This window comes from Paramisgurnus dabryanus, chromosome 21, assembly GCF_030506205.2.
Source record: "Paramisgurnus dabryanus chromosome 21, PD_genome_1.1, whole genome shotgun sequence".
Classification (NCBI taxonomy): Eukaryota; Metazoa; Chordata; class Actinopteri; order Cypriniformes; family Cobitidae; genus Paramisgurnus; species Paramisgurnus dabryanus.
Window position 1 is genome coordinate 28,736,157 of NC_133357.1, and position 13,357 is coordinate 28,749,513.

Genomic DNA, 13,357 nt, shown 5'->3' on the forward strand with positions numbered 1-13,357 from the left:
AGTTTTACTAGCACATGCCAAAATGTGTTTATATAGTAGCTAGCTAGCTAGCCAGTAAATCGGATATCTAAATGTAAGCTAGCACTATTATAATAACTATAATAATATTGATTATGCTTTTGTGTTACTCAATGAAAGAATCAATTAAAGTTCTGTTTACAATTAAACAGTCAAGACGTCATTTTGTCAAGACGTATTGCCTTGCATGCATGTCTGCCTATGACCAAACAAATTTTTTATTTACGGTTGTATATGATATAGTATATACATTTTCCTACATTTTCAAATAATTTTCATAAATTCCGTTTAAGTTTCCAAATTGGAATATTTCCAAAATTTCCCAGACAAAGCTCCCATCAGTGGCGGCTGGTGACTTCTTTTTCTGAGGGCGCACGATGCGAAGTTCGTCACAACATGTATGTAGCTGTCATGTGTGTGGTACGTAATTTCAAAATATGTGTTCTGCACTTTGAGAGATCGTATGTGCATCACGTGTCCTGCCAAAATAAGTGTCTGCTGCAGACGCGTCAAAGGGTTTATGATAAAAGAGACGCTCGCGTTTGCCAGATACTCGCATAATCTCATGCGTAATCAGAGTTTAATGTTAAGGGAGTGTCTTTTGGAACATGAGCGTCTCTTTTATCATAAATGGTTTTGATGCGTGTGCAGCAGGCACTTATTTTGACAAAACACGTGATGCACACATGATCTCTCAACACGCAGGACACATATTTTGGAAAAGGGAACCACACACATGATACTCAGAACACTTATTTTGAATTCGCGCCCCTCGGATGAGGAGTCACGAGCTGCCACTGGCTCCCATGGAAAGTTTCTGGAAATTTACTGTAATTTAATTGGTAACTTTCTGCCCTTTTGCAACCCTACACAAGAAACAGTCCTTCTAAATGCAAATAAGTATGTCAATAGATTCAAATATTTAATTTGGATTAATCGCATGATTGTCATGAGTTAACTCGTGAATAATCGCACATTTTAATCTGTTATATTTACCTTAATTTAACACTTTTCATGTTTTTAATACTCTAATCAACATGGGTGTGGACAAATATAGATGCTTTATGCAAATGTGTGTTTACAACAGCCTGTTTACATTTTCAACAGAACCATCTGCCATTGTTTTGTATTAATTTTTCCCTTCAGAAGACCTTTTTTTCGCCATTTCTATTTGCTGCTGCATCATTTGTGATCCATGCTGGCAAATTGAGTCAGAAGGAGCAAAAAAAAAGTTATTTATATTTTGACATTCTCTATTAAAAAAAACTTTAAGAACTACACTTGTCTGAAAAATCCCAAATACCACAAAAATTACCATACTCATACCTTAAAATTACTGATAAAACTAATAGATTTGGCACACATACAGGCAAAAACAATATTAATATATTTTAAACTTTTTTTCTTTTACTGTTTGATGGACATTGAGTCAGACAGTTTTAAGATCTACTGTAATGCAAGGATTTAATATAATGTTACACATAATTATATATATATATATATATATATATATATATATATATATATATAAAACAATATTTTTTTTTTTTATGTAAAAAGCTAACCTAATGTCAGCAATCTCCTAAACTCCATTTACACAGCATGTTGATCCCAGAAAATTCCCACACTGTAAATAAAATTGCAGCACAAAGTTAAAACAACTTGGTTCTGCAAGTCAATTCAACCTACTATTTTAAGTTTAGCATAACTTATAAAAACACATTGAAATGGTTTCACTTAATTAGCATTTTTACAGTGCATTAAATTGCCAGTGTGCCTTCTGTGTGAACACAAAAACATGTCCCGTGATTGATTCTGGGATCATTCCCATAAAAGAGACCTAGTAACGTTTACAGAACCTGTCCAGTGTGACCAAAAGACAAAAATCATGGCGTAAGGTGTGAGGATGCTTGTATATTCGCCACAAGAAGTTATGGTTTAGCTCTTTGACATGGGGGTTTTAAATGCAGATCAACATTCACAAAGAAAAAAGTCTGCAAAGTGGAATAGAGCAGTGATTATGAAACTAAAAATCGATTGCCAGCATAATATAACTATACCTCATGCATTCGTTTATGATCGAATAAAAAAATGCACACGCATGGTTTCTCCAGAGAGAAATCACGAACAATAGGCAAACTTTAAATGCTGCAAAAAAACAACAACAACAACAACAACCAAGTGCATGGTTGTAAATATAATACACGTCTTTACAGGATCTTTATGGGATGTCTGTGATCATATGTAGCTTACAGATTATTAAAAAAAAACATTTGCCAAAATCCAATGATCTCCAGACAAATCCCTGACACATTTTCCATGTATTTTGTGTAGTCTGTCAGTGAAAAGAGCTCTAGGAAAACAAGCCGAGTAAACAGGGGACAGTGGCAAGGAACCAAAACTCCAACGATGTATAAAATAAATAAAAACTTTTGAAAAACCAGGCTGAGCCAGGAGAGAGCCAGTTCTCCTCTGACACATTACAGCTGCAATCCATAACCTTTTTGGTTGCCTTGTCATGCTGGCAAGCCAAACACTTGAGACATTGATCATTCGTTCAATAAGATATTGTGATACAACAGCCACACCCAACAACAAAGATCTGAAAATAAAACAATTCTGAATAAGTGGCTGAATGCCATCTTTTATTCCCAGAAAATGGGGGCAGAGACTGGAATGCAAATTCCACTCGTCAAATTCTCTCTGGCCATTTATAAAAAAATCAGAGGTGATTGGGCCTCCCAAAAGCGAAGCCTTAGTGTTACTACATCAACACAATGTCAATTGAGTGACAGAAAGGGAACAATATACCTGATATATTCATATTTTGAGTTTTATTGAAGTAAACATGATTTTTGCAGTATATTAACAGAATATGGGGAGTGGGACATACCTGTTAAGTTCTTTCTGGGTGATATTGGACATTGGTGGGCACCTCATCAATGTTAAAAGATCCTCAGTGATGTTCTTGATTTCAATACTGAGACAGAAAGAAAGAAAGAAAGAAAGAAGGAAAGAAAGAAAGAAAGAAAGAAAGAAAGAAATAACCTGTTTTTGTTTCTTTTGCTGAATTGGTGTTTTTTCATGTACTTGTATAGACCAAGAGCAAGACGTTAGCATGGGGCTCGAGCTATCGATTACTTTTAAATATGAAGTAATCAGATAATAAAATCTTTTTCTAATACTGTAATACTAATTTGTTTCATTCTTTTAAACCATTAACATTTTAACTGCGAAAATTGCATCCATACAGCCTGCTAAACTCTTATGCACAACCCTATTCTTTTCAGAGACATCTTCCCTCTGATTTTTTCACAAATCCCACACTGATTGGAAGCTAAATTAATTCATTAGTCCTTGGTAATTAGTTGCCTGTATTGCACAGACTGCTTTAAAAGCAGAGTGTGACCGTTGCGTTTACAGCCTAAAATCAACACGCATTTACTCCGTAAGCATCTCTCACGTGCAGCTATACCACTTTATTATAAGTTAAATGCAAAAAGTGTTAAAGTAAGTAGTTAAGGACACTTTTACTATTGATCTAGGCCTTGTCCACACGAACACGGGTATTTTTATAACCGTGACTTTATTCACGGGGTTCGGCCGTTTGTCCACATGGAAACGCAGTATCAGGGCACTAAAACCAAACATTTTTGAAAACATTTTTCAGAAACGCCGGTTGAAGTGTTGTCGTGTAGACAGAAAAACTGGGGCACGTTCAAGCTCACACTGGTGCGCAACGTTTTGCTACGGTTTCCGGGTTGAACGACATGTTTCCTAGAAAAAGTGTGCAACGGTGTGCAACAGGTTTTTTTTCTCTTGTTTGGTGGGTGTGTCAGAAATGTCGGCCCAATCAGCGGCAAGATGTATATAAACAACGCAGTACTAAAGAGACAGCTCGCTCAATGGGTTCAAGTTGGAATGTTGTCTTTCATTCGGGACGGCAATGTCAGTGACTGTAACATCGAGGGTATTTTACAGTATTAAACCCACATTTATAACAATTTCATCAGGCTTCAGAAACATTTAAAAAGAACACAAAGAATGGCTTCTCAGCTACCGTAGTTGCAACTCTTGCGTCATCACAACAGAGTGTTCAACGCATCACTGTTTCTGTTTAATAAACGTTGTGCAACGTTTTGTTCGGGGCTGAATGCAGCCCTGGTGTTTTTGTTTCCGATTAAGGCTTCTGATTGGCCAACGTGGCTTTAGGATTAGGGTAATATCACCGCCTGCCTGCTGGTGTGGCATGCTCTTGACAGCGCATGATACTGTAGCGTGTTTTTGCGTTTTCATGTAGGCTGAGATTTATTTAAACTTAGCATGTGTGGACGGAATTTTTTTAAGCCGCAGGAGGAAAAACTCCGGTTATAAAATAACCTGTATCCATGTGGACTAGGCCCTAGTTTATCGTTGTTTTCGAGTCTAGTTACACACATGCTTTCACTTTGCTGGGATGTGATAATGACATGCACACACGCACAGACGCCATATAACATTTTCTTTATGTTTATAAAGTTGACTTATTTTGCATGTAGCCTGAAAGATGGTTAAAAATCTTTACAAATCTTTCTCCTTCATACCTACTTAACTAAAACCATAAGCTATTTCTGAATAGTTGAAATTATTTTGAGTTTGATGCGCATGCTTGACCATAATGTATAGTGTGCACAGCGCGCACACACTTTGCTTTTCTAATCTACACAGATGCAACAGTTATTTTTGCAAATCATAAATTGTTACAATAAAAAATATTAACACATGAGATAAGGGAAATCATAGTGGTGAGCATTGTGGTGATAGTTTTTATTAATTTTGTGTGGCTGCGTAAAAAAATTATCATGCAAATAACGATTAAAGTTATTCATAATTCATAAGTTTGTTGTGTGGCTGTATTACGTTTATTTTATGTAAATAATAATTAAAATGTTTTCATAAGAAACCTTAATGTATAAGAACTTGATTTGTAAGTGTACTTTGGGGTTGGACCTTGCTTGCGTTTCTTGGGTCCGATTTCAAAGCCCCCAAACCGCCTTCAACACTTTCAGCGGTGAGGGTGGACGCAGTCCTCTGCTGGCGTCTGTGTAGAGGCAGATCCACCTCCCGTTACACAGCGTGCCCGATTTATGCTGGCAAGCTTGGGATTCCCCCATCTCCTGACATCATTGTAGCGCTTGGCGCAACAATGGGGATGCCACCTGATGAGACAATTGTGGCTATAATTCCTCTCACGCCTGTTTAACCGACGCTGATTTGGGCGGGTTTCTCCTATCCCCATACAAAACAACTTCTCCGTCTTTGACTGCTCTTACAAGAACGTCGGTCTCCTCGGCTGTGAACCGCTCCTGGCGTACGCCTGGTAAATCCGTCATAATAATAGCAACCCGTCATGGAATTTGCGCCCTTGCGTTTAAAGGGAATGTTGGATAGCGTTCTGATTGGTTTATTTGACGTTTCGCCCAAACCACACCTATGAATAATGAACCTACTTCAGACCAACCCCTTATTGATTTGCGCCTGGAAAATAGCAACAGCGCCCAAGATCCGCCCACAAACTCACTTGCGCGTTGCGCTTCGCACTTGCGTTTCAGATCGTTAAAATAGGGCCCATAATGTTTCATAACAAAGCAAAAGTGTAAACTGTAAAATAATATTTTTGAAATGAACTGCTTTGACTGAATAATGAAGAAAAAAAAGCTAAAAAAAGAGTCCATAATAGATTTGAACTCCTTCAATACAGTTTAAAAACATCTCAGGGTAAACCTCAAGACAATGAATGATAAAATGACATGAGAAATACACATAAACTGTCCATAAATTATTGAACGGTGCTGTGTGTATATATTTGTGTAAATTCTATGTGTTTATCTTTTGACACTATACAGCAGTAATAGTACAAATCTTTCAGCAGCATGCTGTTATGTTTTAGATGTGACTCTTTCACATATAGGGCCCTATTTTAACGATCTGAAATGCAAGTGCTAAGCGCAACGCGCAAGTGAGTTTGTGGGCGGATCTTGGGCGCTGTTGCTATTTTCCCGGCGTGAGAAATAACTCTTGCGCCGGGCGCAAATCAATAAGGGGTTGGTCTGAAGTAGGTTCATTATTCATAGGTGTGGTTTGGGCGTAACGTCAAATAAACCAATCAGAACGCTATCCAACATTCCCTTTAAGCGCAAGGGCGCAAGTTCCATGGCGGGTTGCTATTATTATGACGAATTTACCAGGCGCACGCCAGGAGCGGTTTACAGCCGAGGAGACCGACGTTCTTGTAAGAGCACTCAAAGACAGAGAAGTTGTTTTGTATGGGGATAGGAGAAACCCGCTCAAATCAGCGTAGGTTAAACAGGCGTGAGAGGAAATAGCCACAATTGTCTCATCAGCTGGCATATCATTGCGCCAAGCGCTACAATGATGTCAGGAGACGGGGGAATCCCAAGCTTGCCAGCATAAATCGGGCACGCCGTGTAACGGGAGGTGGATCTGCCTCTACACAGGACCTGACGCCAGCAGAGGACATCGCTGCGTCCACCCTCACCGCTGAAAGGGTTTGGGGGCTTTGAAATCGGACTCAAGAAACGCAAACAAGGTCCAACCCCAAAGTACTCTTACAAATCAAGTTCATATACATTAAGGTTTCTTATGAAAACATTTTAATTATTATTTACATAAAATAAACTTAATACAGCCACACAACAAACTTATGAAAATATTTTAATTGTTATTTGCATGAGAATTTTTTAACGCAGCCACACAATAAATAAAAACTATCACCACAATGCTCACCACTATGATTCCCCTTATCTCGTGTATTAATATTTTTAAGTGTAACAATTTATGATTAGCAAAAATAACTGTTGCATCTGTGTAGATTAGATGCAAAGTGTATGCGCGTTGTGCACGCTATACATTATGGTCAAGCATGCGCCCTTAAAATAGCATAATGAACAACGCGCAACGCGCCACTGACTTTAAACTTTTTTTTTCTGGTCAGTGGCGCAATTGTTTTTTGAAACTGCAAAATAGCATCAGGGATGGTTTGCGCCGGAACACGCCTCTTTTTGCGCTGAACCGCCCAGGGAGCGCAAGTTCATTCCCTAGTTTGCCGACGTGCGTCTGTGACGGGAAAAACCCGCTGTGCGCCGGTGCAAAATACGAAATGATATATGCGTCACTGACAAAGTCAATTGCGCTGGGTGCAAGATAGAGCCCATAGTTATTAATAGGGAATAATCAACAATTATTTAGAAGCACATATGAAAGAGGCTTAAAATCAGATCAGAATTTTGTGCTGTTCTCACAGTCATGCAAAGAAACAGATCTGGGTCACATATAAGCAAAACTTTGACTGCAGTGTGACAGTGGCCTTACTGTGCTGGATTAGTCTGTCATTACACACACCTGGCTGAAGTGATGTTGGAAAACTTCTGCCGGAGTTGCTCGCAGTACTGCATCTCTCTTTCTGTATATTTCACTCTTCTTATGTCACTGCAAAATAAAACAACATCTTCATGTATTACATAGCAGAACTAAATGTAAAATCATATCAATCACAGTTAAATGTTTACTGCATAGACTGCTTTAAATTTATCATCTCTGGTGTTATCAGCTAGCGAGGAGCTAAAATGTCTGTAAATTTATTAACAGTATATAAATGCTGTAGGGAAAAATCCGTATTTCACAAAACATGTGATATGAAGAAAAACTGTAATTAGTTTAACAGAGTAAGACCTTAAATTTAGCAGATAACAACATATAAAAAATATTGTTTATTGGAGTACAATATACTGCAATATATTGTTTTATTTGTATGTAGAATATGCAGAATATATACTGTACAGAATATATGTGTAATGTTTTGTTATGTGTTCTGGTTGTGTTTTGTGTTTTGAACTTTTATTTTGATACTCTGTTCTGTTCCGGCTTTTATTTTGATATTCATCATGCCATATTTCACTTCACACTTCCTGTCTGTTTTGTATATATACCACTTCCTGTTCACCTGTTCTCTGCTGATTATTACATTTGTAAAGTCTAGCCTGTCTATGATCTTTGATCTGTGATCTGTTTACCTGAATCCTGTTTTTGTACCTGCCTGTTGTTGACCTGTGCCTGTTTTTGGATTACGTTTGTTGGATCTCCCCTTTGGATTTGTTTGCTAGCCCTTTTTGGGATTTTACATATTAAAACCTTTTGCACATGGATTCACCCAGGTCCACGCCTGCCCCACGACCCAGGTCCACGCCTGCCCCACGACCCAGGTCCACGCCTGCCCCACGACCCAGGTCCACGCCTGCCCCAGGACCCAGGCCCCCATCTGCCCCACGACTCTGGCCCACATCTGCCCCACGACCCAGGCCCACATCTGCCCCACGACCCAGGCCCACATCTGCCCCACGACCCAGGCCCACATCTGCCCCACGACCCTGGCCCACATCTGCCCCACGACCCTGGACCATCCTGGCCACACAACCCAAGACCTCCTCTGAACTGCCCTGCCGTTGCCAAGAGGTCCTGGCCCGCCCACCCACCCACCATTGGACTTTATGATTTGTTTGTTCGGCCAAAAACCTGGGAGTGGTCATTGATGATCAACTTAGCTTCACGGAGCAAGTTGCCAGCACCGCTCGCTCTTGTAGATTCATCCTCTACAATATTAGGAAAATTAGACCTTTCCTAGATGAGCATGCTACGCAGGTCCTGGTCAAAGCTCTTGTCCTGTTCAGGCTGGACTACTGCAATGTGCTACTGGCAGGACTTCCAGCCTGCACTACCAAACCCTTACAGATGATTCAGAACGCAGCGGCAAGAGTGGTCTTCAATGAGCCAAAGAGGGCGCACATCACTCCTCTCTTTGTCAAGTTACACTGGCTTCCTATAGCAGCTCGCATCAAATTTAAGGCTCTGCTCCTGGCCTTTAAAACCACCACTGGGTCAGCACCCCCTTACTTTCACTTACTTATAGAGCCTTACAGTATGTACCCTCTCGATCACTGCGCTCTGCCACCGAGCGACGGCTTGTGGTACCATCTCAAAAAGGGAAGAAAACACTAACGCGTACCTTCTCAGGAACTGTCCCACAACTGTGGAATGATCTGCCGGTCGTGACACGATCTGCTGACACTGTAGCTGTCTTTAAGACTCGGCTAAAAACCCATCTCTTCCACCATTACCTAACTTCCTAATTACAGATTTACTATCTTTCTTTAGTTACCCTTCTCTTTATCTCTTTCTCTATTTACCTTCCTCTTTATCTATATAAAAAAAATTACTAACATACCCTTGGCTATGTAAATTGTATTGGACTTGATGAGACTATTTCCAGTGCACTTATGTATTGCTGTTCTTATGTTGCCATAATTGCTTCTATTGTTTACCTCACTTGTAAGTCGCTTTGGACAAAAGCGTCTGCTAAATGACAAAATGTAAATGTTTGTTGGGTTCCAGGAGTCACCCTTAAGAGGGGGGGTTCTGTAATATTTTGTTGTGTGTTCTGGTTGTGTTTTGTGTTTTGAACTTTTATTTTGATACTCTGTTCTGTTCTGGCTTTTATTTTGATATTCATCATGCCATATTTCACTTCACACTTCCTGTCTGTTTTGTATATATACCACTTCCTGTTCACCTGTTCTCTGCTGATTATTACTTTTGTAAAGTCTAGCCTGTCTGTGATCTGTGATCTGTGATCTGTGATCTGTGATCTGTGATCTGTGATCTGTGATCTGTGATCTGTGATCTGTGATCTGTGATCTGTGATCCTGAATCCTGTTTTTGTACCTGCCTGTTGTTGACCTGTGCCTGTTTGTGGATTTTGCCTGTATTACCGCCTGCCCTGATCACTTTGCCTGTTTTGGATTATGTTTGTTGGATTTGCCCTTTGGATTTGTTTGCTGGCCCTTTTTGGGATTTTACATATTAAAACCTTTTGCACATGGATTCACTTTTCATTCGCTTTCTTTAAAGCACCCGTTTACAATATTAAAGAATATATTACTGTATTACTGTTCTTGCACCTGCTAATACAAATAAAAATCTATATTTATGATTGAAATATATTCCAATTATACTTCCATTATTATTGCTGCTGCACGTGAGTGGTTCAACTTGAGCACGTGACAAGAGAGCTGAGCAACGGTTCATGTACAGATGGGAAGGCGTCGAGCAGACAGACAACACCAAAGCTGTAGATGTGGTATGCTACATTATTAACGTTACTGTTGAAGTTGTCTTGCATTTATCTGTTGACTTGTTGAGTTTTGTGTTAGAAGGGATCAATTGATAAAGCCATTTTATTATTATTATCATTTACAGATTTATAATTAACGTTTGCCTTTCAATTGCCTTTTTTAATTTAATGTCTTTTTAAAAAGTATTTTGTGATTTATAGTTATATGTAATGTGACTTGTATATGAAGTTGAATAACTTAAAATTGAATTTAAGTACGTTCTTGTTAGTGTTCAATGTTTTATGTACTGTGAGATGTAATATGAAATTGTATTTTTTTGCACTTAATTAGTTTTAAATGAAGTTAAAATGTTTGTTTGTAGCCAGTCTACTTAGGTAAATGAGATCAGTTTCTTCTCTCATTTCAGTGTCTCCTTTCACTTTCTAATGATAACGTGAAGAAACCGTATTTATGAATCTTGCTTCTAATGTATATTTGACATCTTATGAAGACTTTGGTTTATTTTTGAATGGAATATGTTCAAGAAGCTTTATGTAACACTATGATATGTTGTATTTCACTTGAAATGTATTGTAAGGGATTATTTTGTATTTACATTAACTCTTTCCTTCTCTAAAAAAATGAATAACTCAACTCAACTCAACTTTATTTATATAGCACCACTAAAAACAACGATTGTGACCAAGGTGCTGTACATTAATCCATAGAGTTAAAATAAAATAAAAACATAAATTACACCAGAAAAGACAGGACAAAGACATAAAAACACTCCAGACACCGCAATATCAACTACACTTATAAGCCAAGGAAAACAAGTAGGTTTTAAGTTTAACCTTAAACTCATAGTGTGGTGGCAGTTGTAATAACAGCAGGTAGACTGTTCCACAGTTTTGGTGCAACCACAGAAAACGCTCAATCTCCTCTGGTTTTTAATTTGACCCGCGGAACACTTAACATTCTCTGATTGGATGACCTAAGTCATCTGGAAGGCAAATCATTTTTTTCAGTGTTGCCAGCGTTTTTTAAAGTTGCCAGCCAGCGCCAGCATTTTTCATGATTTTCACAAAAGTTTAATGCCTTCCAGAAAATTCAATTTACTCAATTTTTTAGGGTAAGTGGTTGCAATCAATTTATTTAAGCTACATTTAAACAAATAATTGTGAAATAAAATAAAAATCTTTTGTTTAAATTTAGCTAAATAAATTGATTGCGACCACTTACCTTAAAATTTTTGTAAATTGATTGAATAATTTTTTTCAGTGTTGCCAGCGTTTTTTAAAGTTGCCAGCCAGCGCCAGCATTTTTCATGATTTTCACAAAAGTTTAATGCCTTCCAGAAAATTCAATTTACTCCATTTTTTAGGACAAGTGGTTGCAATCAATTTATTTAAGCTACATTTAAACAAAAAAATTGTGAAATAAAATAAAAATCTTTTGTTTAAATGTAGCTAAATAAATTGATTGCGACCACTTACCTTAAAAAATTGAGTAAATTGATTTAATCATTTTTTTCAGTGTTGCCAGCGTTTTTTGAAGTTGCCAGCCAGCGCCAGCATTTTTCATGATTTTCACAAAAGTTTAATGCCTTCCAGAAAATGTATACCAAAACATATACCAAATAAAAAAACAGACCCTCTGCTTTCAATTTTTTTTTCATTCTACCTTGATTAGTTCTCTTCTTATCACTTCTCAAATATGGGTAGGTTTCTTCAAAAACATATTTTGAGCAAAAAGGTGAGATAATTGCGTTTTTGAAACTTTTGATAGTGATCAGATTCAGAGCGATCTTAAAAACATACAAGGAGTTCTTACTCTTTCACATAAGGCATTGCATGTTGTATAAGTTGCGGAAGAGCAGCTCCTGGTGGATAATAGTGGTATTGTGGATTGCGGGAAATACTTGTCTGGACAGTGAAGAATTTTCTCTTAATTGATGTGGTAACTCGTAAAGATTTTTCTCTTAATTGTGGTAACAATACAAAATGTTATTTGGTCAATAAATAGGGGAGAGCAGGGCACAACCTTTTGGTTTCGGCTCAATCATTCAAAAAATATTGAGTTTGATTTATTATATTTTTACACAAGAAACACACACATCTCTGATATAAATGACAGAAGTGACAGAAGTGCAAACGTTACAACTTACCCCATATGTGGGGTTAATTGTATCAGGCAGGGGGTTAGTTGTAACACTTGCTAAAAATTAAGTTTGCAAGCAAATATTTCAATACTATTTTGTCTATATACTTGATGTGGATATTGTTTATATATCTGTCTATAATAGACAGGTATCCACACTATTCATCCCTCATCTAACCATACTGTAGTTCAATTATAAATGTATACAAATGTGTAAATAAGTGAGGAAAAACAAGCAGTTATGACAAAAACATTTTTATATGTGACCCAGTCTGTAAAACCCTACTAAAGTCTCAAATTCTGATATAAAGAAATCAAAGTCTGATTTTAGCCATTAATTTAATTATGATTTCAATCTTTGACATGACCTTATTCAATCAATATTAAAGATTAGAAAAGTGTGTCAAAAGTGTGTCTGTTTTCATATCGTAAGTGCTAATGGTTTAGTTGTAACACAGCGTTACAACTAAAAAGTTGCTAAGAGCTGCAGACATATTTTAAAATGTTGCTATGTTTTAGTCAACAAAACACTAATTAAGATGACATAACATTGGATTTGGTATTTTACAAACCCAACTTAGAAACCGAAAAAACATATGATGAAAAAATTACTTACATGCCACCAAAACACTCGTTCATCAATAACTCTCTGGAAAAAGATTATACATTTCTAATAATTTGCGGGAGATCGTCTTTTTCAAATGTAAACAATACCAGAAAAAAATTCGCTCAACCCTGTGCATGTAAACGGTGCATGTTACAATTTACCCCGCGTTAGTTTGTATCCGCGCACCCCTACAGCAATTTATGCAATCCTGTGTTTGCCTATTTTATATTGAACCGTCCCGAAATAAGTAATTTGTCCTAATGAATAATCATTATTTATAATAATTTAGTATAACTGTATTTAGTTAATGTTACTAAATTTTTATAAGTAATTAGTTATGAGAAATATTAGGTAGACCTTAATCATAGTTGTCAAATTTAGGTAACCTTCACCCAAATATACAATG

General features: G+C 37.4%; 1 protein-coding gene across 16 annotated transcripts in view; it reads right to left on the reverse strand.

Annotated features, from left to right (window-relative positions):
- LOC135775928 (alpha-2,8-sialyltransferase 8F-like) overlaps positions 1–13,357 on the reverse strand; it is a 1,056,838-nt gene that overhangs the window by 579,629 nt on the left and 463,852 nt on the right. For 14 of the 16 annotated variants that reach the window (XM_073813068.1, XM_073813069.1, XM_073813067.1 and 11 more), the window contains 2 exons: positions 7,420–7,506; positions 2,912–2,998 (listed from right to left, as the gene is read on the reverse strand). The exons of 1 other annotated variant lie outside the window; for it this stretch is intronic. In XM_073813068.1, coding sequence (XP_073669169.1) covers positions 2,912–2,998; positions 7,420–7,506 — 174 coding nt within the window. The remainder of the gene's footprint in view (positions 1–2,911; positions 2,999–7,419; positions 7,507–13,357) is intronic. One more of the 16 variants, XM_073813066.1, reaches the window with a different exon arrangement.